This window comes from Manis javanica, chromosome 2 (genome assembly GCF_040802235.1).
Source record: "Manis javanica isolate MJ-LG chromosome 2, MJ_LKY, whole genome shotgun sequence".
Classification (NCBI taxonomy): domain Eukaryota; kingdom Metazoa; phylum Chordata; class Mammalia; order Pholidota; family Manidae; genus Manis; species Manis javanica.
Window position 1 is genome coordinate 3,449,017 of NC_133157.1, and position 23,323 is coordinate 3,472,339.

The following is a 23,323-nucleotide window of genomic DNA, read 5'->3' on the forward strand; positions in this document are numbered from 1 at the left end:
CACGAAAGAAGATATGCAGGTGGTGGATAAGCACATGAAATATGCTCAATACCATCTGTCATTAGGGAGCTGCAGATCAAAATAGCAATGAGGTATCAGTACACACCTGTTAGAATGACCAAAACTCAGAACACCGACATCACCAAGTGCTGGTGAGGATGTGGAGCAACAGGGTATTTTTGGGTATTAATAAGCTGATTGTAAAGTTTATGTGGAGAGACAAAAGACCCCAAATAGCTGACTCCAAATACAGCATCCAAATAGCAGCAATGCATTCATTGCTGGTGGGAATGCAAATGGGACAGCCCACTTCCTACAAAACTAAACATCATTTTTTTATGATCCAGCATTTGGTGTTTACCCAAATTAAGTGAAGACTTATGTCCTCACAAGTCCTGCACCTGGATATTTATAACAGTTTAATTTATAATGGCCCAAACTTAAAAGCAACCAAGATATCCTTCAGTAGGTGAACAGATAAGTAAGTGCTGGTGCATTCAGACATTAGAGGGTTATTCAGCATTAAAAAAAATAAGGCGGGCTCGCAGGAAGTCGGGAACATGGTGGGGGGCGCAGTTTGCAGGGAGGGACAGAGGAGACCGAGGGAGGCGCGGCACAAAGGTCCTGTAGGCCTGGGGAGGGTTTTTTTGATTTGTAAGTGAAGCGAGAGGCCACAGGAGCTTGAGCAAGGGAGGGACATCTGAGATGCCCAGAACATCAGCGCCGTCACCACCATAGCTGGAGTAATGTCACTTACAAGAAGTGTTCGAGTGACATCAACATTTATGAGTTCTTCAGATATTCCACTAGAATTTATAAGAAGGAATGTTAAACTACAGAGACGAGTATGCCGAATAACAGAATGGTCTAGAAATTAAGCATATTCCCATGACTTTACCTATTGTACCTTCTTGGAGAAAAAGTCATGTGGTGTTTTGCTGGTTAAATTGGCCGGAATAGAACTCACTGAATTTGGGAAGGTGCGGTTGCAAAAAGAGCTAAAACCTTCCCATTTACTATGGTTTCAACTGCTTGGAAGGGAGAATTCAGCACTGTTTTGCTATCTTTTAGTGAATAAGGGTAGATATTTTAGTGTGAATCTGAATGAAGAAATTTTGAGAAGAGGCCTTGGCAAAGTTGTCCTTGTTGAAGGGCTAAATTATGATTCTAAAATCTATTGGAAAATTCACAGAAACTTATTTAAAGCTGAATTAACAGCCTTAAAAAAAGGAGAAGGAATATGGAAGAATCTGAAAAGGAAACTTACTTGGAAAAATTCAAAGGTTCCTGGAGAGAAATATGGAAAAAAGACAGTTATTTTTTAAAAATTGAATCAAATTTCAACTTTAAATAAGAAAGTTATGACAAATTTAGATGGACTTACAAAACATGGAAAGACAACATAAATAACTACTCCTTAATACTGAAGTTCAGAGAACTTGTGAGTCGCATACACTTTGGTAGAAAAGGGTGAGATATTCCAAGAGGCTGGAGGTGATGTGCTCTGAAAGGAGCAAAATATGTAAATATATGGATATGTTTCATCGAGTTGAAATGGAAATTTCATCAGTGATCAAAGGTGCATTCTAATAGTATTTAAATATTTCAGAGATGCTTAATATAAATGCAATATCAGAATAGTTTAAACAAATCATGACTCATGTAATATGCTTTTAGGAAAAATGGAACATTCTATAAAAGGTTACCAAGTTGAAGGATATACATGTCATGCTAATATTTGAAGAGAGAGTTTAACGATTGGCCAAATAGTGTTCTTTTAGTTATTTTGGGAAGCCATATTTAATTTTGTTTAAAAGGAATATTTTCTAATTTTGTCAGCTTTGCTTGCTTATAATAAAGGACTCTCTTTATAAAAAAAAAAAAAAAGAAATGAGCCACAGGTTATGAAAAGCCATGGAGGAACCATAAGTACACAATTCTAAGTGAAAGAAGCCAACATAAAAAGGCTATAAACTGAATGATTCCAACTATATATGACTTTCTGGAAAAGCAAAACTATGGGGACAGTACAAAGATCAGTGACTACTGGGGTTCAGCGGGGAAAGGGACAAATAGGCAGAGTTCAACGGCGGTGAAACTATTCTCTATGATACTCTAACGATGGTGGAGCGTGTCATTATACATTTGGAGGCTGCAGATGGAAGGGCGTGGTGGGGACGCAGTGGGACCCTGACCACAGCAGAGCTGCTGTAGATGCAAGCTGCTGAATGGGTCCCGGGTCCCCGAGTGGGAAGGGCCACACCTGCAACACCCAGTGCCCCCCCCGGATGCTGGGCTAGATGCCCAGCGCTGTGACCTTGGGCTGTCGCCCTCAGAGTCGCCTCCATGGCAGCCAGAGGTGAGGTCTGCAGCCTCCCGACCTTGCATGCTCAGCACTGGCAGGCAGGGCCGGCGGGTGTCTGCACACACCAGCAATCCCCTGCACTCTACAACCCCAGCCCTTCCAGATCCAGGATTCTCAACTGACAGCCTGGGGACCCACAGGGAGTCATGTGCAGTCGCCCTGGCACCCAGAGGAGGCCTGGGGGCTGCTCACTGCACTGGCAAGCCCTGCCCTTTGGCGCTGTCACCCAGAGCCTGGTTTTGTCTAGAACTGCTCCAGGCCGGGCAAGCAGGCAGGGGTGCATGGGGAAGGTGAGATGGGCAGTTCAAACGCTTACTGTGCAATGGGAAGCCAAGCTGAGTGCAAGGTCACGTATGCCCGGTGCAGGCTGGTTTGCGACAGGGCTGGGAAAGGGACACAGAACTGGGGCTGAAGGGCCGCAGCGGATAAATACTCTGTTAATTTAGGGTGCTGTTTGCATGTTCAGGGTTGGGCAGGGAAGTGTTTGGTGCATTCAGAAGAGCATGAAATAGAGGGCACACCTAGCTTTGGGGGAGGACAGCCTGGAGGACTGGCTGCCCTGGAGGTAAGGGAGGAAGAGTCTGGAAGTCTGGAAAAGAGCTGTGTGGGTGTGGTGCTAAGTCAGGTCGCCACCTTCAGCAGTACTCGGGGGTCATCCGAGTTCACTCTGAGCCGGGACCCAGCTATGTCCCTGGCCCTTGGGGCCACTCTGAGAGGTGAGTGCTCGCAGCTCACCCATGGGAAGCCGGGGAGGGAGCCTCGGGCACAGTCCGGGTCACACCGTGGGGAAGCGGCAGGAAGGGGCGTGCAGCCCAGGCCCGTTGCAGAGCGTTCGCCCGCTGGGAGTGCGCGGCCACCGTCCCTGATCCACCCTCATGGTCCTTCCTTCCTGTTTTGTGATTTCTGTTTCCCCTCTCACAGCATCTTTACAGGTTTTATACAATAAGCCACGCAAAAAGTGTGCAGTTCGATAAGGTTTGACCCATGTGGACACCTGCAGAATAGCCACCCCAACAACAGAGAACACACCGTCCCTCCTAGCGTTGCCTGGGCCCAGGTGCTGTGCTGTCTGCAGGGGCCAATGTCCACCTGCTCTGCGACCCTCAAAGACCAGGAACTTGGCCAGTGGTCTCCATACCCCTGAGGTTCCAGCAAGGTGAGTGACCCTGTGTAAACTTGAAGATCCAGAAGTTCGGGTCTTTTGAGAGACCTGGCAGATGAGTCCCTGTCCTTAGGTTCCATTCATTCGTTCATTCATTCATTCATTCGTTCGTTCGTTCATTCATTCAACCAGTATTTTAAGCACTTGTATTCCAGGAAGCCTGGGGCTGGGAAGGATGCTTGCCACAGGGAGCCAGGTGAGGAGGTGGCTCAGAGACATGAACGGAAGGGTGCCCAGCGTGTGAACATCAGGGATGAGCCTTCCAGGGAAAGGACCCAGCACAGGAGACAGAGGGCCATCCCAGAAATCGGTCGGGAGTGTTAGGGGAGAGGAGGGCAGGGGACAGAGGAAAAGGAGCCAGCCTAGGAGGGGCAGCAAGGGGCCATGGAGAGCCTTGGAGGTGACAGTAAAGTTGGCAGGTGGGAAGCTGGGTGTGCGGTGACCTGACAGCCGTGTGGGTGGCTCCTAGGAGGTGCTTCAGTCCTGCACCCCCAGCGCCTGGTGTACAGACAAGGCCAGGCATGTGAGTTCTGCAAAATGGCAGCACGCGGCCCCTGGCTCTCCTCTCCTGGTGGCAGGTCCCACCGATGCCCAGGAAAGCACGGAGCATGTGTCTCACCAGGGGCGTGACTTCAAATCAGTCTTTACTGAGCCCAGCTGAACACACATAGCACTTCCTTTCTTTAGCTTGAGGCCAATGAGCTCTTGAAGACGGCAACTTTTCTTCTTGAACAGCCTCATTGAGCTATCATTTACCAACCCTAGTCACCTGTTTTAAGTGTACTAGTCGATTATTTTTAGTCAGTTCACAGGGATGTATAATGAACATTAGAACTTTCCCAGCAGCCCCCAAGCTCCCTAAAGCCGATTCATAGTCTATCCCTGTCCTTATCTGCCCTCCACCCACCTCAGACACCCACTGTCTGTCTCTACAGGTTTACCTTTTGGGGCTTGTCTGTTGGGGACAGCTGAAACCTGAAGGGAACTGAGAGGCCAGCTGAGAGACTGGGGTGAGAGAACGGTCAGGGATAAGGGAGTTTGCTGAGAATAATAACAAGTCCTAGCTGCTGAGTCTGAGTGCGCTGAGATAGACTCTGTTCTGAGGACAGAGTACGCTTGTTTTGTAAAAAAGTATGTCATCACTCAAGCACATGTTTCTTGATCCCTGGTTAACCTGCCCCTTCTGAGTGTGTATAAAAAGAGGAGAATAAAGGCTATACGTCACGTTCCGGCTTGACTGGGTATCCTCTCAGAGTGAGTTGTACATTTATTCAGCTCCACGCCTCCCCTTCAGACTGCTCAACTTCGACGGCAGGCACCGTCACTTGTATGAAATACAGGCTATAGAATGTGATCTGTTGCATCCAATTTCCATCTCTCAGGATAATGTTTTCCAGGCTCATCCATGTTGTCACATGTGTCAGTATTTCACTCCTTTTTATGGCTGAAAGATTTCTCTGAGTGGCTAGACCATTGTTGGCTTACTCACCTGTTGATGGCCATTTTGGTCGCTTCCACATTTTAGTTTTTTGAACAACACTACTGTGAACATCTGTGTGCAAGTCTATGTGTGGACGTATGTTCTCATTTCCCTTGGGTGGATACCTAGCAGTGGAATGGCTAGGTCATATAGTAAATACGTGTTTACATTTTAAGAAACTACCAAACTGCTTTCCAAAGTGACTTTAAAGACCATTTTACATCCCCATCAGCAGCGGAAGAGGCTTCCAATTCCTCCACACCTCTACCAACACTTGTTAGGGCCAAGTTCTTGGAAGTAAGGTGTTTCCCTGTGATTTTGTGTCTTGCCAATGGGTTTCAGCCCCGGGCAAGTTCGCTATGGATTCAATGTGACCAACGAAAGTGACAGCAAAACGTTCTTGGGGTGAGAGGGTTATACCCAACTTTATTTCCAGGTGGCAGGTCAGTCACTAGAATCCCATTCCACAGAGCGAGTCTGCATGCAGCAAGCTGGTCTCTGCCTCTGGGCCCGTCTGTCTGCACAGCCGTCCCCTGGGCCTCTGTCCTCGGCACTGCCACCACTCCAGCCTCTGCTCTGCTCTCCTGCAGCCTTGCAGTCCTGCCACAGTGTTGCACTCAGAGCACTGGGCAGAGCTCTTCATATAGAGTCAACAGCAATGTATTGCCCACAGGTGTGCAGTGAGCTAATCAACCAGGGCCAGGTGAGAATCCTGGCCACAGGAACTCTCATTTTATCCACATTTTGGTTTGCTTTTCCCTATTGACTCATGATGTTGAGCATCTTTCCATGTAAGCTTTCCATGGGTTGTTGAGCACATTCGCCTTTTGAATGTCTTCTTTGCTCTCTCGCCCCTCTGCATGACCTTCAAATTTCTCCTTGCCCCTCTGTGGATAAAGTGAAGGTTCCTACGGCCAGGATTCTCACCTGGCCCTGGTCAGGTAGCTCACTGCACACGTGTGGGCAATACATTGCTATTGACTCTATATAAAGAGCTCCGCCCAGTGTTCTGAGTAACAGGGTGGTCAAACGGCTGCTGCACAGCTGCAGGGCTACAGCAGAGCAGAGGCTGGAGTGGTGGCAGTGCCTAGGACGGAGACTGAGATGGCTGTGGGGGACAGAGAGGCCCATGGGCAGAGACCGGCTTGCTGCCTGCAGACTCACTCTGACTGGATGGGATTCTAGTGACTGACCGGCCACCAATGGGATAATGTCAGGTATAAACCCTTTCACCCCAAGAACTTTCCATGGTCATTTTGTGGTCTCACTGAATCTATGGTGAACTTGCCCGGAGCTGAAACCCATTGGCAAGACACCCTCCCCAGGAAACGCTCCTGGAAACTTCAGCAGCTGAGCAGCAGAGACCAGGCCCCTCACTGGCTGCTCATCCAGGTGGGGGAGGCCTGGGGCCAGGAGGGCACAGAGTGGTGGGGAGGGCAAGGGGCAGGCAGGATGTGGCTCCGTTACTTTCTCCCTGGAAGAGCCTTGGAAAGGTCCGGCCCGCCTTCCTGGTTGGCGGGAAGAGGGATGGTTTGGTGCAGGGACCCTTTGGGGCCAGGAGGCCCTGTGGCAGGATAGAGACGGCAGCCCGGCCGTGCATGGAGGGTGCTGAGCTGGCAGGAGAGCAGGCCTCTGGCTGCCACGTGGCTCCTGCCTGAGGGCACGCAGCCTCCTCCAGGCTCGTGGTGTGTCTCCGCTCTGTCCAGGTCCAGGCCGGCCTGTTCTCAGGATGCCAGCCCTGCCCCTCCTCTATGCGTTCACCTCCCCGGGGAGGGTGCCTGCCTCCCAGGTGGGCGCTGCAGGCGTCCTGTGGGCCAGGTAGACCAAAGCTGCCCTGTGTGGGTCTGAAGGGCAGTTTAGGGGCAGCCGTGTGCATTCTGTGACTCCCCACTCTGCCCACGGCAGGACCTGCCCGGGTCCCTGTCAGCAGCAACACAAGCTCGGTTGACTGGTGTCAAGTGTGGGGGCTAATGGGTTCCTGTGGGTCCTTCCTGGGTGGACCTCAGAAGCTCCTAGGTCACATGGGAAGCACAGTGTCTCCCTCGTGCCTGGGAGCCCCTTCCTTCTCTGGAGAGGTGGCCCCCCCAAAGCCCCCATCCTCACTGGTGGAGGAGTGCTGTGCAGCGTCCTGAGGGCTTCCTTGAGGAGGTGCAGCCTTTGAATCAGCCTGGGGCCAAACATGTGGGTCACATCCCATGGGTGGGGCAGGAGCCCTTTGACCAGGTCCCCAAGCGTCCCTGTGCCTTTTCCTCTGTGGCTTTGTGGGTCTGGAGCCAGGACATACCTGGAGCACCTGAGGCCGGGGTCCGTGGTCAGAGGTGGTGCTGCGGGGCTGTGGGCCCCTGGGACCTGCCTCTCGATGGAAGGGTGCAGTGGCCTCACCTGGGGGTCCTGAGGAAGTCCCTTCCCCAAGGTGGCTAGTGAATCACTGCCATGACTTCAGACAATACCCTTCATGTTTTCTTCTATCGACGTGATTGGCGTGGATGAGCCACATCAAACATGCCATGTCCATGCACAACCGAACAACACTAAACACTACGGGAAGGACAAGGAGAGACTTTCTAATGCATGTCCTGCCCCTCTGTATTTTCCAAGGAGCAGCTGAAAGGCCCAGGGCCACTGGGGGTGAGTGACAGGTGCCCTGGCTGTCCCGTCCCTCCTCTCTGGGGACCCTGGCTTCAAACTCTCCATCCCCTCTGGGTTGGTTTGTCCTGCTTGAGCCTTCTTGTCTCTGTACTGAGCCCTGAGGGCCCCACCAGTGGACCCCCAGCCCCGCCTGCCTGAGTCTGGACATGTCTTCCCACCTTCCTGCCCTGCGACCTGCCAGCACAGCTGCCCCATCCTGGGGAAGAAGGGGCTGACCGCCCAACCTGCGCAGCCAGCTGTGCCTGGTCCCTGCGCAGGCCCCGGTGCAGCTGATGGGGTGCATCCCAGAGGAGCCCCAGGACTCCCGAGCTCGGGTCCAGGCTCTTGCCCGCTGCCTGGATGCCCTTGCTCCTGCAGGGCTGGGCTTGCAGGGCTCCTCGGTTCTGCCCAGCGGAGCTGCATCACAGGGTGCTGAAACGAGCAGACGTGGCTGGAGCCCGAAGCCCCAGGATGCAAACACAGAGTTCTCACACAGGGCCGAGGGTGGGTGGAGAGCCAGAGCCCCCTAGCCTTTCGTGTGGGTCAGAGGCTGCAGTGCGCCCAGCCTCCTAGAGCCTGGGCTGTGTGCGCGCCCTCATCCAGGCCTCCCTGTCCCGCTCTGGCTGGGACGTTCCTGCCCCGTGTGCTGCTCTGTCGCCCCACCCGACCTCGGGCAGCTGCAGAGCCTTCCTCCCACAGCAGCCCACTCTGAGGTGGCTACTTTCCCCCAGAACCCCTAGGGGCTGGGGCTTTCACACCGGTGCACACAGCCCGTTGGGACCCCTGACAGGGAATCCCTGCCTTCAGGCTTGCCCACCCAGCAGAGCTGTCGCCCTGGGAGTCTGGGGGACAGGAGCTGCCCTGGGCCCAGCACCTCAGGTCTCACGGTTCTCACAGAGGCCTGTGGGGTCTCTGCCAGGTCCTGACCTGGACGCTTTCTTCCAGCTTGTCCAGGGTGATCATGGCCTCTGGCAAGAGGATCTGAATTCCTCCTGCATTTGACAAGTCCTACTGCCCCAGCCTGCACACCTTTCGAAGGCCCAGCGTGTCAGCCATCTGAGGACCTGGAGGGTGAGTCCGCTGGGGGACATTAGGAGGAGAGTGGGTCGGACAGCAGAGGCGCACAGCACCAAGCTTGCTGCAGAAAGCTCCTGGGACCCCCGCCTCCTGCTACTTTTGAAGCACAGCCCTGAGATCTTTGCTACCATCGGGGCCAGAATACAAACGTCTCTGGGCATCCAACACCAGTTAAGATGCCCTGAATTTCTTATGACTTGAGGGGAGTGGGAAGAATTGGAAATGTGGGCTTGAGGGGTGGTTTGGGGCCACACTTGGTTAAGACTTTCTCTGGGTTAAGGGTGGGACCTGTGTAGAGATCCCAGCTGCAGACGCTGCTTATGTCACACAGCTGTGCCCTCAGCCCACCGTAGTCCACCTGCAGCCAGGTAAGCCGGTCCCCAGCAGGCTAACAGCATCCCCTGGAGCACCCAGGCCTCTCTCCCTGCCTGAGAAATCCTTCTACCCCAAGGTTGCTTTGTCTCCTGCAGCTGGTGCCAGCCTCAGAGCAGATGCGTTGTGCCCTGAGTCGGACACAGCCCCATGGGTGGGACCTTGGCTGCACAGAGACCGAGCCCGATGCTCACCCTGGCCCTCGCTCTTCAAGGCCCCCTCGTCCAGGCTCACTCTTCCACGCCCTCCTCAGGCTTCCTGGGGTTGTCTGCAAACACACCACTTGCTCCCAATCGCCCCCAACTCCCTGCCTGCTTTGGGGACTTGACATCTGCAGAGGTTCCACACTGGCTGTGACTTTGCACAGATCGTCCAACCTTCTTCTGGACTTGAGCATCATCTGGCGGATGGAGGCAGAAGACCCGGCTCATGGTCATCAGGGGAGATATGGTCCAGGAAGGTGCCCAGTGACAGCAAAGGGAGCTGGCAGACCCTGTGAGAGGGACAGGAGCTCCAGGACCGAGGGCGGGACGTGGGCAGCCTCTGCAGAGGGTGTGGACAGTTAGCTGGCAGCCTGACCGGGGAGCCTCGAGCAGTGAAAGAGGAGGCATTAGATGAGGACGATGAGAGGACAGAGGCTTCCAGGGAGAAAGGTTTCAGTGTTGGGATCCCAGAGCCCTTGGGCAAGTCTGAGCCTCTAGATGTTCGCTGTATGTTCCCGCTGGTCAGAAAGTTTGGGTCCCAATAGCCAATCAGCACTGGACTTACTCTGTGCTGGTTCTAAGAATTAGTACATGTCTATGATTAGAACTACCCGCATCTCATTAAACATAGGCCACATTTCCTCATCCTAAGTTTGAGTTGTTTCGTTTTTGTAGTCGAATCGCCAAGCATGCTTGTTCTCTGTCATTCTTGCAGTCCTGGCCCCGGTCTTCAGGTGTTGATTCCTGGGGCTTACCAGCCCTAGTGACCCTAGGGGCCAACCCTTTCCCATCACACACACTTGCTCTGGAGCTGGAGGGGCTCTGGCTCTGCCGTGGGCCCCTGAGCAGGTGCACAGGTGGTACCGGACCTGCTCTTCGGCTGCTCGAGCTCTGAAGCTGAGGCGGAGCCAGCTCTAGCCCCACGGCCTGGGCAAGATCTCCCGCTGGAGAGGGATGGGCTTTGCAGCACCCCCAGTTGCTTGCTGAGGGGAGATGCTGTCCAACCCATTGGGCTGTAGTTTCAAGGGCAGAGAGGGTAACTGGGGTCACCATTGTATTCTAGGAGCCTGCCCGGGGTGGACAGAGGTACTGAGGGTGGGTGGGCCTGCCTGAATGAGCTCAGGAGTCTGCGGCTCAGTCTCTCTGTGTAGGCACAGCCCCCACACCACAGAGAGGTTGGAAGGAGCCCACTGATCCACTAACCTGCCAAGAGCTGCCGCGTGCATTCCCTGAGCTGGGGCCTGTGAGCTCGGCAGTGAGCAAGCGCAGTCCGTGCTTGCATGGAGCTGCTGTGGTGCAGTCCCACAGGCTGCAGGTCACAGGCTGTGTCGCTGCTCAGCCAGGAACAGCTGCAGGGAGCAGCAGGTGGCCTGGTGACCCTGTCCAGCAGTTCAGAACCTGCCCAGTGGGCTGGTAGTGAAGGAGATGTGGGGTCCTTTGAGCACCCAAGCCACCCATCATCCCCAGGCAGCTGCTCCCGCCCTGCCCCCTCCCTGCCCCGTGGAAGGTTTGCCTTCCACGAAATGGGCTTGTGCGGATACCTGATCCTGAATTACCCAAGAACGGGTCTTGATCCTCGGAGACATACAAAGGAGGACTCCCCAGGGTCTGCCTTCCACCTGGTAGCCCCAAGGCCCGGGGTTCGGGTTTACTGGGATAACTAGACACCACCTCCCCCGGGTCAGCTAGGGCCCCCCTTTTCAGTGGCCCCTATGCCGGAAGTTCTGGTGTCTGACTCCAGTGGCCACAAGGCCCAGGGTGCTGACCACACACAGATGAAGCTACTTCTCAAGGTGATTGAAGGCCAGCAAATCTGAGGGACTGTCCCCTGGAAGTCAGCCCTGCCAGCAGCCAGGACCAAGGGGAGATATTTCCAGGTCACTGTCTAAAGAGCTTTTGAGCTCATCTCCCTAATTTTCCCCACAATGTTGCATTGTGCCTGTGGTGGGGTCCCTCACATCTCCACCCCTTGGAAGGGATATGGGGTCCCCACCTCTGCTACTATGAAGCAGGTGCAGTGAACCACACATGCACATGACCAGTACGGAGGCCCTGCCCCGGCTGCTGAATCAGAGCGCCAGTCCCTTTGCCGTTTCCACAGAATCAGCCAAACCGCCTCGGGTGGGGGCAGCCTTGATCCCCCTCAGCAATGAATAAAGTTCCCATTCCTACTCAGCCCCAGCAGTCTTCTCAAATTCTGGGGCCTGATAACGTGGCTACATCGTGGGAAGAGTGAGCCTGTTTTCATGTGTATGAAGCTGTGTCCATTTCTGGTCTGCAGTGCCCGATGAGGGCTTCTTTGTGTTTCTCTGTGCGGCTGCTCTTCTCCACATGCAGGAGCGCTTCGTGTCCGAACCGCTGCGGCTGCAGGAGGGGCACGTGTGCTCCTGCTGAGCAGGCCTCTTGCTGGGCCTCCGTGCTTTACCCTTGAGTGTTGCTAAGATCTCAGTTATCCACTGATTCCACAGGAGCCCATGAAACAGGCCCGCAGACACGTCATGTGGGAACCAATGAGCCAGTTGGAGGAATTGCACGAAAGCTTCAAGGCCGGACACAGTCAGGGCTGCCTTGAGGAAGGGCGCGTGGGGCTGCGCAGTCCGTACACTCAGACTTCTCGTGGAGCTGCGTCCTCGGGCCGTGAGGCTCAGCGCAGGGCCAGACACCTCGGCACAGTGAAGGGCGGCCCCCCCACACGTACCCGTGGGTGAGAGTGACTGGCGAGCCTGGCACAAAGAGCACGGCTGGACTCTCCCCTCTAAGCACAGATTTAAGGCATCAGAGCACACTGGGCTCCTGCCCTGAAGTCTGGCAGCTTTCAATGCCGTGGTCTGGTGTCCGTGGATCATGACGTGTCTGCTTCCTCACTGGGATAGTCACACGCTGCAACTGGAGGTTCCCATTCTTGACATCAGTGGCTCCCTTCACATCTTTTCTGATGCTCAGGCTGAAGGAGGAAGTTTGCCTGGTGGCTGTGAGCACCACGGGTCTTCAGAATGGAGGTGGGCCCGGAGCCAAGGGCATGACGACCACAGGAGGCTGGGAAATGTGGGAGCGGCGTGCAGAAGAGCAGCCCGGGTCTGCGGAAACCTAGGGTTGTAGGGCCACACCTCCCTCATTCAAAAGGACAACCCAGGGGGGCCAGCCCAGGAGGCAGGGCTGTCTGCACAGAAGGGCAGGCGGGGTCCTGGTCCTGCATGGGCCACGGTAGGAGCTACTCTCAAGTCCCCAGCGAGCTTTTCAAAGGGTCATAATCCAGCCAGTGACACAGAGAGCTGCCTCTGGTGAAAGACCGGAGAGTCTGTGTGTGTGTGTGTGTGTGTGTGTGTGTGTGTGTGTGTGTGTGTGTGTGTGTGTGTGTGTGTGTGTGTCTGTCTGAAGGGATGAGCTGCTCTGAGTCGCTTCCTCCTAGAAGTTTGGCCCTCTGCCAGCGACCTAATGGTGGCTTCGCTAGGCCTGGGAACCCGGGGCTGGAGCAGGGTGGAGACCCCGGGGTGGGGCTGGAATGAGCCCCTGAGCTCTTGGCGTCCCCTTCCCTCTAGGTGTGCAGATGGCCGTGGGACCCCAGGGGGCTCCGTGTTCTCTGCACACTCGTGGGCACCTCCCTCCTCGCATCCAGCCTTTGCGGTTCTTCCCTCCCAGAGACCCACAGTGCACAGCGGTCAGGTGACCACTCCGTGCTGCGGCTCTGGGGGGCAGCCCTGCTCCCGGCCCGGGACGAATGACCCAGTGTGACGGGAAGGCTATTCCAGCGTCCACGGGAGGAACTCGCTCCCTGCTCACAGTGAGGCCGGCTCCGCTGGCCCCTCAGGCGGAAGCCCTCGCTCTCCTCCGGGCGGTCATGGCGGGCTCACCTCCCCACCCTCCCGGTCCAGAGGCTCTGCGGAGGGATCCCTGGCAGCTGACAGGGGCCAGGCCAGTCACTCAGCAGGAGGGGAGAACAGCCTCTACCCCCGCCTTGTGGCAGAGCCTGCGAGAAGCTGCCATGGGGCATGGAGAGAGACTAAGGCCAGGTGAGGGATTCTGGAAATACTGCAGTTTTACCCCCCCCACACTCAAGGCCCTCTTTAGTTCATTCCAGAACTCCTCCTCTGAGACTGGCAGGGGAAGGTGGGTGAGCCCTGAGCATGGCCGTTCATTCATTCGGGACAGGGGCGACCACGGCCGTGCAGCCTTCATGATGCTCCATGCCCCACCGGGCACCAGCTGACAGTGCCACCCTGGCTGATGCTGCTCCACAGTGTGGGAAAGGCAGGGGTGGGGGTGGGTGCACATCCAGTTTGTTGAGGCGACACCATGTCGGGTTCACGGGGACCCCCAGTCCAGCCTCCGTCAGAGAGAGAAGGGGCTCCGGAGGGCAGGTGTCAGCTGTTCCCCACCGAGAGACCCAGGGGCAAGGTTTCTCCTGCTTCTGACCTCGGCACCCAGCACGCCCTCCCAGACGTCCACTCCCGGGGCTCTGAATCTTCCCGGAGCCTGAGAGGAATGCCCAGCTCTGTAATGCCTCTGCACACCTGCCCTCCACAGCAGCCTGGAGTTCCACGTGGCATGGAAGCAGAAGAAATGCAGTGAAATAGAGCCCGGAAGGGGGTGAGACCTTCGCAGGTTAGCTTCCGCATTTTGTTTTTTGTTGTTTGTGCTATGAAAACAGGTGCAAGGAAGAGACCCAGGGTCAGGAGCGGTCCTGCAGGCCCCACACCCCTCCCTGCCTGCCCTCCCCTCTGGAAGCCACAGCGCGTCATGAGCACAGCACAGACAGAAGCCAATACACTACCTTTTTATGAGGGAAAAAAACGTGTTTATTGGGGAGACTTAAATATCTTGGATATGCTAGTGAGAAAAAGGGTTGAATTTTTTCTTAGAGACAACAATGAGGAAAGGTTAGAGCACCTTGCGGTTGCCCAGACTACACACCTCTGCGAAGAGGACAGTGCCGCAGGCAGTGTCGCTGTTGGCCTGGGACACTGCACGGCTGGTCCACCCTGGCAGCGACTGACTCGTGAAGACAAAGTCTTCTTGTGGGACCAGGACATGCAGCTCCTCAGGTCCAGCTGCTCGTTGTTCAAGGTGACACGTTCCAAGGGCTCTCGGCGTCTGACTTGTCTTTCCTTGACCAGACAAGTCTGGCCCTGCTGGGTGGCTGGCTGGCTGCAGGGTGTATGACTCGTCTTCCATGGCTCTAGGGAGCCATGCCGCCCGTGGGAGTGGTGACACCCACGTACTGGGGCTTGGACTTCCTTCTGATGTTTGTTTAACTGTGGTGTAAAATCCACGGAGAGCTGCCACTTTCTCCTCTAAAGTCTCCGCCCGCTCTCAGCACCGCCTGAGCCTCAGCATCCGCGTCCTCCACAGTTGATCTTGCTGCGAGTGACCCCTGGCTCCGGGCGGTGGCTAGTGACAGATTAGGTTTTGGCAGAGTGTCCTGATGTTTGCTTTTTCTGCTCTGCAAGAAGAGCATCAGCCTTGCTGCGAAGGAGCTTTCCGGAGGCCTCTGTGTCTCCCCTGGGGGGCACTGGGGGCATCTGGTCCCAGCGGAGTGTACTGCTCCCCGGACCCGGGCAGGCCAGCTCCCAGTCACAGCCTGATGTGGGCCCAGTGCCACAGACCCTTCTTCGTGCTCTCCCGGAGGCCTGCTCTGGGGACGGCACAGGAATACTGGAGAAGCCACGTTGGCTCTGATGAGCGGCATGTGTGGGGTAGTGTCGAGGGTGGTTCTGCGTCAGTATCTTCACTTTGGCCTTCAGCTCACTCAGCCTCTGTGTTGGAACATGGTTCTCCTGGGTACAGGGAAACAGGCTTCATACAGGACAGGGGACTTTCCCTGGTCCCTGGAGCTTCTGACATCCCCGCATGCCCGTTTAAGTCCTGAGATGCTGTTTCCAGCGTGACTCTGGACTGTGCCTGAAGGGCTGGGAGCGCCGTGGCCTCCCTAGCCTCTGTGGCCCTCAAAGACCATGATGCTGAGCACACCTCCAGCATTGTCGCCTTCCACAGGGGTCCTGGAGGCCTGTCCCCCACTGTCCTTTCTCTGCTCATCCCTGACCATTGCTGAACAGGGACTCAGCTCCGGGCCGCCCCTCCTGGCCTGCTCCATAGTCCCATTCTGACAGCTTCCACCCATGACGCTGAGTGTGGGGTGCTGAATCGGTGCCTTGCCCTCCTGTCCAATAGGACAGGATGTGGGGCACCTGTAGTCATCACCCAGTGGGCTCCCTCCCTAGACCTTTTCCGCTCACACACGTGAGAGGGCGAGGAGAGGCCTCCCCATGGTGGAAGCTGCCTCCTCAGTTTCCACCGTCTCTCCTGGAAAGGCCTGAGGGAGTTTTTCCACAAAGTAAGGAAACTTGAGTCTCGTGGGGATGCCTGACACACAGGTGCCTGGGGGTGGGGTAAGGCCGACTGCAGAATGGGCCAGGCGTGAGTCTTTTTCGGTTGAGAGCACCTTGTGGTTGCCCAGACTAGACACCTCTGCGAAGAGGACAGTGCTGCGGGCAGTGTCGCTGTTGGCCTGGGACACTTTGCATGGCGGGTCCACCCTGGCAGCGACTGACTGGTGAAGACAAAGTCTTCTTGTGGGACCAGAAAGCGGAGCTCCTCAGGTCCAGTGGCTCCTTGTTCAAGGTGACATGTTCCAAGGGCTTTCGGTGTCTGCCTTGCCTTTCCTTGACTGGAAAAGTCTGGCCCTGCTGGGTGGGTGGATGGCCGCACGGTACACGACTAACTTTCCCTGGCTTGGGGGAGCCAGGCTGCCCGTGGGAGTGGTGACACGCATGTACTGGGGCCTTTAACTCTGGGGCGTGAAGGCCACGGAGAGCTGCCACTTTCTCCTCTAAAGTCTGTCTGCCCGCTCTCAGCACCGCCTGAGCCTCAGCATCCGCGTTCACCACAGTTGATCTTCTTGCGAATGACCCCTGGCTCCGGGCGGTGACTGGTGACAGTTTCGGTTTTGGCAGAGTGTAGCGCTGTTTGCCTTTTATGCTCTGCAAGAAGAGCATCAGCCTTGCAGCGAAGGAGCTTTCCGGAGGCCTCTGTGTCTCCCCGGGGGGGCACTGGGGGCATCTGGTCCCAGCGGAGTGTACTGCTCCCCGGACCCGGGCAGGCCGGCTCACAGTCACAGCCTGACGTGGGCCCAGTGCCGCAGACCCCTCTTCGTGCTCACCCGTAGGCCTGCTTTGGGGACGGCATGGGGACACTGGAGAAGCCACGTTGGCTCTGATGAGCGGCATGTGTCGGGGACAGTGTCGAGGGTGGTTCTGCGATGGTTCCCTCACCTTGGGCTTCAGCTCACTCTCAGCCTCTGTGTTGGAACATGGTTCTCCTGGGTACAGGGAAACAGACTTTACACAGGACAGGGGACTTTCCCTGGTCCCTGGAGCTTCTGACATCCCTGCATCCTCGTTTAAGTCCTGAGATGTTGCTTCCGGTGTGACTCTGGACTGTGGCTGAAGAGGTGGGAGCGCCGTGGCCTCCCTAGCCTCTGTGGCCCTCAAAGACTGTGATGTGAAGGTCACCTCCAGCGTCGTCACCATCCCACATGGGTCCTGTGAGGCCTGTCCCCCACTGTCCTCTCTCACCTCATCCCTGGCCATTGCTGAACAGGGACTCAGCTCCGGGCTGCCCCTCTGGGCCTGCTCCACAGTCCCATTCGGACAGCCTCCACCCGTGTCGCTGAGTGTGGGGCACTGATTCGGTGGCCTGCCCTCCTGTCCAATAGGACAGGATGTGGGGCACCTGTAGTCATCACCCAGTGGGCTCCCTCCCCAGACCATTTCCACACACACACGTGAGCGGGCGAGGAGAGGCCTCCCCGCGGTGGAAGCTGCCTCCTCGGTTTCCAAGGTCTCTCCTGGGAAGGCCTGAGGGGGGTTCCCCACACAGTCAGGAAACTTGAGTCCCGTGGGGACGCCTGACACACAGGTGCCTGGGGCGGCCAAGGCCGACTGCAGAGTGGGCCAGGCGCGGGTCTTCCTCAGCCGATAGACAGTTAGCGCCTGAACGACCTTCAGGAGTACCCGCCGCCTGTGCTGCGCCCGGAGCCTTCTGGTGCGCGCTTCCAGCATCTCCCGAGTGTACAGCTCAAGGGGGGGAGTCCCGTGGCAGGTGTTCACACGGGGTTTCCATCCCTTAGAGAGTCCCCGACAGGTGGAAGTAGGGACGCTGCACACTTCCTGAGGCCTTTCGACTCCAGAGGATCGAGCCCGCTGACCTTCTGGTTGCTTCTGCAACGTGGGCCGTTCTGGGTGTCGAGTCTCAGGCGCGATGAGAGATTGCGGCTTATTCTGCAAAGTAGAGCAAGTTACTCGGAGGCCCTAATCTGGTGTGGACACGGTGGTAGGGTTGGGAGGGGGGATTGGAGACAGGCTGGGATACGGACATGAGTCAGAACTGGGGGCTCCAATCGATCTAAGCACAGAATCAGGGCCTGAGGCGGGAACTCCAGTTGGGACGGAGGCTGGGACTGGACAGACGGTGGGGAAATGTAGCCTGCATTTGAACTGGGTAACAATTTGAGATTACATGGAATAAAACAGATGGAGACTGTGGTGCTGGAGGGGCGCTCAGAGGTCCAGACAGTGGCCCCAAGGGATTCGCTATGTAGGGAAGGGAGACCCCAGAAAAGCTGGTCAGATGTGTGCTGTACGTGGCCCTCCGAGACTTTGGGATCTGAGAGCTGCCGAGGACCAGGCAGCTGTTCTGGTTTGCCTTCTGTGCTACAGGGGAGTTAGGGGTGTGTGTATGCCTGGGTCTCCCCGGAATGCGGCCACTGTCTGGGACCCACCCTCTGAGGTGTTGAGGAGAGACGCTTGAGGCTTTGGCAGCCGCCTGCCGCAAGGACAGGGCCGAAACGGGGACACCAAGGCCTGAGATGGCTGGGGCAGGAGAAGCTCCCCAAGGGGAGTGTGTGTACGGGCTCCGTGGGAGCACCACTGGGTCCCAGTGAGGAAGAGTCCGAGTGGAGTCTTGGGGAGGGGTGCAGGGGAGGATGTCAGAGACGGAGGGTGGGACATGGGGGTGGAGGGGGAGAAGCAAGGGGCTGGGGTGAAAGGCGGTCCAGGGGAAGGAAGAGCTCTGGCGGTTGAGAGGCACCCGGGGAGCGGTGAGCATGAGCAGAACATGTGGGGGCCGGTGGGCCTGGTGCAGCAGTGGCGGCCAGGGACGGAGGCAGCTTCAGCAGGGGGGTCTGGGAGGCTGAAGGGGACATGGTGGGAGAAACGCCACCTAGAAGCTCCCGGCATGGCTGACGGGCTCCAGCCGTCTGTGCTTTGCCTACCTCACCAGGGGGGTCCTGACGTGACCGATGATCTCCGCTCTTGTCCAGGATCCTGCTCAGGAGGCTGCGGAGGACAGGAGGCACAAGGTGCGGCCAGGAGCAGACAGGGCCAGGAGGGCCAAGGCGGCCAGGCAGGGGCGGGCATCTGGGGCCCATGGCCTCCACAGCCCCCACACTGCCCTCATGGTGCTCCTGCTGTCCCACACCCCAGCACTGTCCCCACCCCTGTCCCCACGGCTGCCCCTCCCAAGTCGGCCGCAGGCTGCGGCAGCCCTGGAGTCCCCTTACAGGCCCCGGGAGGAAGGACCCGAGAAGGAAGGGTGAGCTTCATTACCTCTCTGGATGTGTCAGCAGGCTGCTTGCCACCTCCAGTCGTCGCAGGCCAACTCTGCAGCCTGGGAAGTGGAAGACACGATTGTGGTGGGGAAGGCAGGGACCTAGGGGTCTAACAGGAGCCTGAGTGCCATGTCCCTTTAGGGGAGACTGGGGAGCTCAGTGTCTGGGGCCCGAGCCTCGGTGTCCCGGGCCGCAGGGTCCCTGCCGGCGATGGGAATGCTCGTGACTGGGGAACGCTTTGTCATCTGCAAGGGGGCTTCTACACCCGTTACCCTCTGTGGCCCTCACAGCCTCCGTCCTAACCACCCTTTGCAGGGTCGGGGTAGGGCCACCTTAGAGGGCTCCTGAGGGGAGTTTGACACATCGGCCACACGTGGACCTGGAGCCCCCACTCCCAATCCAGGCACTCTTGGGCCCCTCCAGCCCACCCCGTCCGCGCTCGGTGACACCCACTTCCGGCCCCTCGCAGCTCTGCTCCAGCACAGACGCTGGGGAGCATCCCGGCTCGGGTCTCCTGCCCAGCAGCCACCCCACGGGCTTCCACTCCCGGGGGACAGGCCCTGCCGCTGGCATCCTCAGGGGTGTCAAGGAGCTGGGCCCTCAGGCGGGGCCGAGGGAGGCTGCCCCGGGGCGGGCAGGGCGGAGGGCAGGAGGGCAGGCACCCACCTCTCAGAGCCGCGCGTCTCTTCCTCCTCCACCTGTTCTTCTCCCTGGGCTCCAGGGGAGGCTGTGGGACCAAAACACCCGAATCACAACAGGGCGGGGCCACGTGCCCTCAGCTCACAAACGGGGCGCAGACCTCAGAGTCCGTGACCAGGACTGTCTACATTTAATTAACGGGCCTGGAGGTTTTCCTTCTTGTACTTTTTTAAAGGAGATAAAAACATTTTCCGCTTTCCTTCCTTGAAGAATGTAAAGAAGGACTTTCTGCTGGGGACCCGCCCTGGCTTTCTTGCGTCACCGCATTTCTCTGCTCAGGAAACACACTCGTGCTCAGACCCACAGGCCCCTCTGAGCTCCGTCAGGCCACACGCTGCCCCCCGAGGCCTGCGCCCCACTGCCGCCCCTGCTCAGAGGCGCTGCGGGCTCAGCACTGCCCCCGGGTCGGCCTGGACGAAGCCCCGTCCCCGACCCCTGCCCCAGACCCCTGCCCCGGGAAGGCAGCCGGTGGGTCTGTGCTCAGGGGCCTGTCCTCCCGCGGGCGTCAGATTCTCAGGATCTCGGCCGCAGCCGCTGGCCCCCGCTTTGGGGCTTTGGCCCGCAGCCCTCGGGCCCTCCTGGCTCCTGTCTGGGATCTTGGGAGAGATCCTCCTGCCGGAACTCGGGCCCGGCCTGGCTTATGCCTGGAAGGAGGAGCTTGGATTCCTTCCTGAGAAAAGATGTCTTCTTCTTTCCCATCCCAGGAGCCTCTACAGCTGACCCCCCAAAAGCAGAAGTGATCATGGAAAGGAGAGACTCCCATTGCGTCCGGTCTGGGCCAAGGGCTCCTTACCTCCCTGATGTTTCTAGGTGGCGGTGAGGGTGCATCAAAGGGGAAGAAGAGGACCTGCAGGAGGAGCAGCCCCAGTCCGCACAGGATGCCTGCAGTGACCGCGGGCCCCCAGGAGGTGGGGCTGGAGCTCAGCCAGGTAGCGAGACCGCTTCTCAGAGATAGGAGGGGACTCTCCATGTCTGATCCGCACCGCTGCCCTCGAGCAACTGGGCTCTGGGCATGTGCTTGGGCACAGCACAGCAGGCCCGCATCACAGAGGGTGGCCTGGTCACAAAGGGCCCCTGCGGGCGGGGCAGGGGACGGGGGAGGAGCAGGCGGGTCCACAGCCCCCCACCCACCGTCTGGTCCCACAGGGCTCTGCACACTCCTGGGCCTTCTGGGTCCCTTTCCAACCCTGTTCACCTTGTCAGAGAGACGGTTTTTCCATTCATCCAGACGTTATCTGGTTCCCGTGGTCCATTAGAGACCTTGACTAGAGGCCCTCCAATTTCATAAACCTTGAAATTCTTACATTGACCCTGGAATTTTAGCCATTGCTCCAGGATTTGTACTGAGGATTTCCTCTGTTCACCTTCCCCACATAACGTTTATGCCCGGTATAAGCCAAGGCACAGAACTTAAATTTATTTTACACTTACTTAGATTTGTGAATTTTGAATAGTGCTTTGTCCCATTTTCAATCAGATGGACTGACACAAAAATTTAAATAATTATTCAAAATTCATAAATCTAAGTATGAAAGAATTGTAAGTAGTTACTCCTTGAAATGATATTTTTGTGAGTCTGTAGCATTTAAAATTATGGCATTAATTAGCCTTTAAATTGTGTACTCTTGCGACTTGCTGTAAACACACACACAAAGTCATCTTTTCACAAACCAATCAGGTATTTTCAAATCCAAGAATCCACAAATATCTATTAAAATTTTTTTCTTCATATGCTGTCTTGATGGGTCTTATTCTGCCAGAAGATAGTCCTCACTTTCCGTGTAGGTTTGAAGCGTGTTGTCTTAGGCCAGCGGGACCGCCATCACGTCATGCCACAGGCCGGATAGATTACAAACAGCAGAGATGTGCTTCTCACAGCTCCGGAGGCAGGAAAGGCCCAGATGAAGGCCCCAGCATGGCCATCTCCAGTGACGGCCCTGTTCCTGGCCCACAGCCAGAGGCTTCTCCCTGGGGTCCCAGCGGGAGGGCGTCGGGGGCCTCCTGGGGCCTCTGTTACAAGGCACCCGTGCCCGGACAAGGGCTGAGAACCACCTGCCTGTGGCCCCACATCTTAACATCTCGAGGAGTTAGGATTTCAACCTGTGACCCCTGGGAGGACACAAACGTTCAGACATGCACACGTGCTGCACCCAGAGGCCAGGACCCGGGGAGGGTGAGCTAAGGGCCCCGGGTGAGCACTGACCCTTAAGGTCTGCGGGGTGGAGGGTGAGACCAGGAGTCAAAGCCCCGGGGCTGAGTCAGCTAGAGCAGCCTCGTCAGACATCCCTAGGGGGCATATTGTTTTCTGGGGGAGCCTTGCCTTCTGTTCCCCTCCCCTCCACACCACTGAAGCGCCAAGTCCAACCCACACCACAGAGAGGGGGAGCCTCGAGCCGTCTGTGGATCCCCTCATGATACCATCCTCCGTCCCCTCTGCGGCAGTAGGTCAGGGGTCACTGAGGGATCCACGCGCTGAAGGTGTCTCGATGCTCCATGTGGACTTGATGTGTATCCCCAGCTCGCTGGTCATAATGTTTCTCTGCAGCCCTGGTGGGAGTCGCACTCGAGTTTGTTTGGTTTGATTGTCACGAATGTGCACATTCTCAAGCACATTCTGCACCTACTGTTGCTGCTGTGGCCTCGATGTCATTTCCTCCTTTACGATGTTCTCATCTTGAATTTAACCTGTTATCAAAATTCCGACTTAGGTCCTTTTTGTATGCATATTTGACCTCTTTATTTTTTCCATGACTCTATTTTCAATATATTTTGTCTGATTTTTTCTATGCCACTTAAAAATGTTGCCCAGCTATCTTTCCCTTGATTCATTTAACTTGTTCTATTAAGATTTATTTCTATCACCTTATTCGATGCTTTATTTTCCATACTTTATTCTTTTTTTCTGCACCTTTTGCATCTTCCATTTTACAGATCAAGTATTTTCCTGTTTGAATTTGGGAATTCTTTATATTGTGATGGTTCTATATCATTATCAGGTGAATTTCCTCCTCAGTTTCTCATGTGTGTCGATTTCAGCATCATCTCAGCAAACCAAGCAAGTCCTCTGCCTCCGCTCCCCTCCTCTGAGTGTTCTTGTTCCGTCATCATGGCCCTTTTTGCAAGGGGACATTTCCTGAAGCTGTACTTCTGGGTTATTTTGAAATGCTACATTTTCATGTATTTTTTATTATACAGTAAACATCACTAACATCAATCCTTATCTCCACAAACCTAATTGCATATTCCCAGGTTTATTTTTTTTCCTACTGGAATATTTCCTCTAAGAAAATTTTCAAACAGATTTCTGTGAGACAATACTTTTGAGGTCTCATTTTCTGATAACATGATAACATGTTTTTGTGTCCTCACGTTTAAAAGGCCTTGGCTGAATGTAAAGGCTTAAAACTTGTTTCCTTTCGATTTTCTAAACATGTTATTGCCTTGTATTCTAATCTCCAATGTTGCTGTTGAAAAGCCAGATGTCAATCAAAATCAATTTTTCTTTAAAGGATGATCTGACATTTCATCATTTCCTCAGGATGTTAAAAAACAGAGTAAAAATCACTTTACGACTATAAAGTTAACTAAAATTTCAGTGCAACACGAAAGGAATTCAAACCTTCTTGAGACATTTAAATATCACTCACTCAACGAAAAAAACACAGAAAGAAAACAATGAACGAGGCAGTCGTTAGACCCAAGTATGGTTTATACTTGGGACTTCCACGGAGTT

General features: G+C 55.8%; 1 protein-coding gene and 1 pseudogene across 1 annotated transcript; one reads left to right on the forward strand and one right to left on the reverse strand.

The window, feature by feature from the left end:
• Positions 1-560: 560 nt before the first annotated feature.
• On the forward strand, positions 561-10,072 carry LOC108398387 (protein C3orf33 pseudogene; annotated as a pseudogene).
• A 3,999-nt stretch (positions 10,073-14,071) lies between these two features.
• Positions 14,072-21,286, reverse strand: LOC118966898 (spermatogenesis-associated protein 31A5-like). The gene is made up of 5 exons (XM_073222158.1): positions 20,384-21,286; positions 19,558-19,618; positions 18,890-18,950; positions 18,556-18,619; positions 14,072-17,563 (listed from the first exon to the last, which is right to left on the reverse strand). The coding sequence occupies exons 1-5, from the start codon at positions 20,558-20,560 to the stop codon at positions 15,743-15,745; spliced, it is 2,184 nt and encodes a 727-aa protein (XP_073078259.1). The 5' UTR covers positions 20,561-21,286; the 3' UTR covers positions 14,072-15,742.
• Between the last annotated feature and the right edge of the window lie 2,037 nt (positions 21,287-23,323).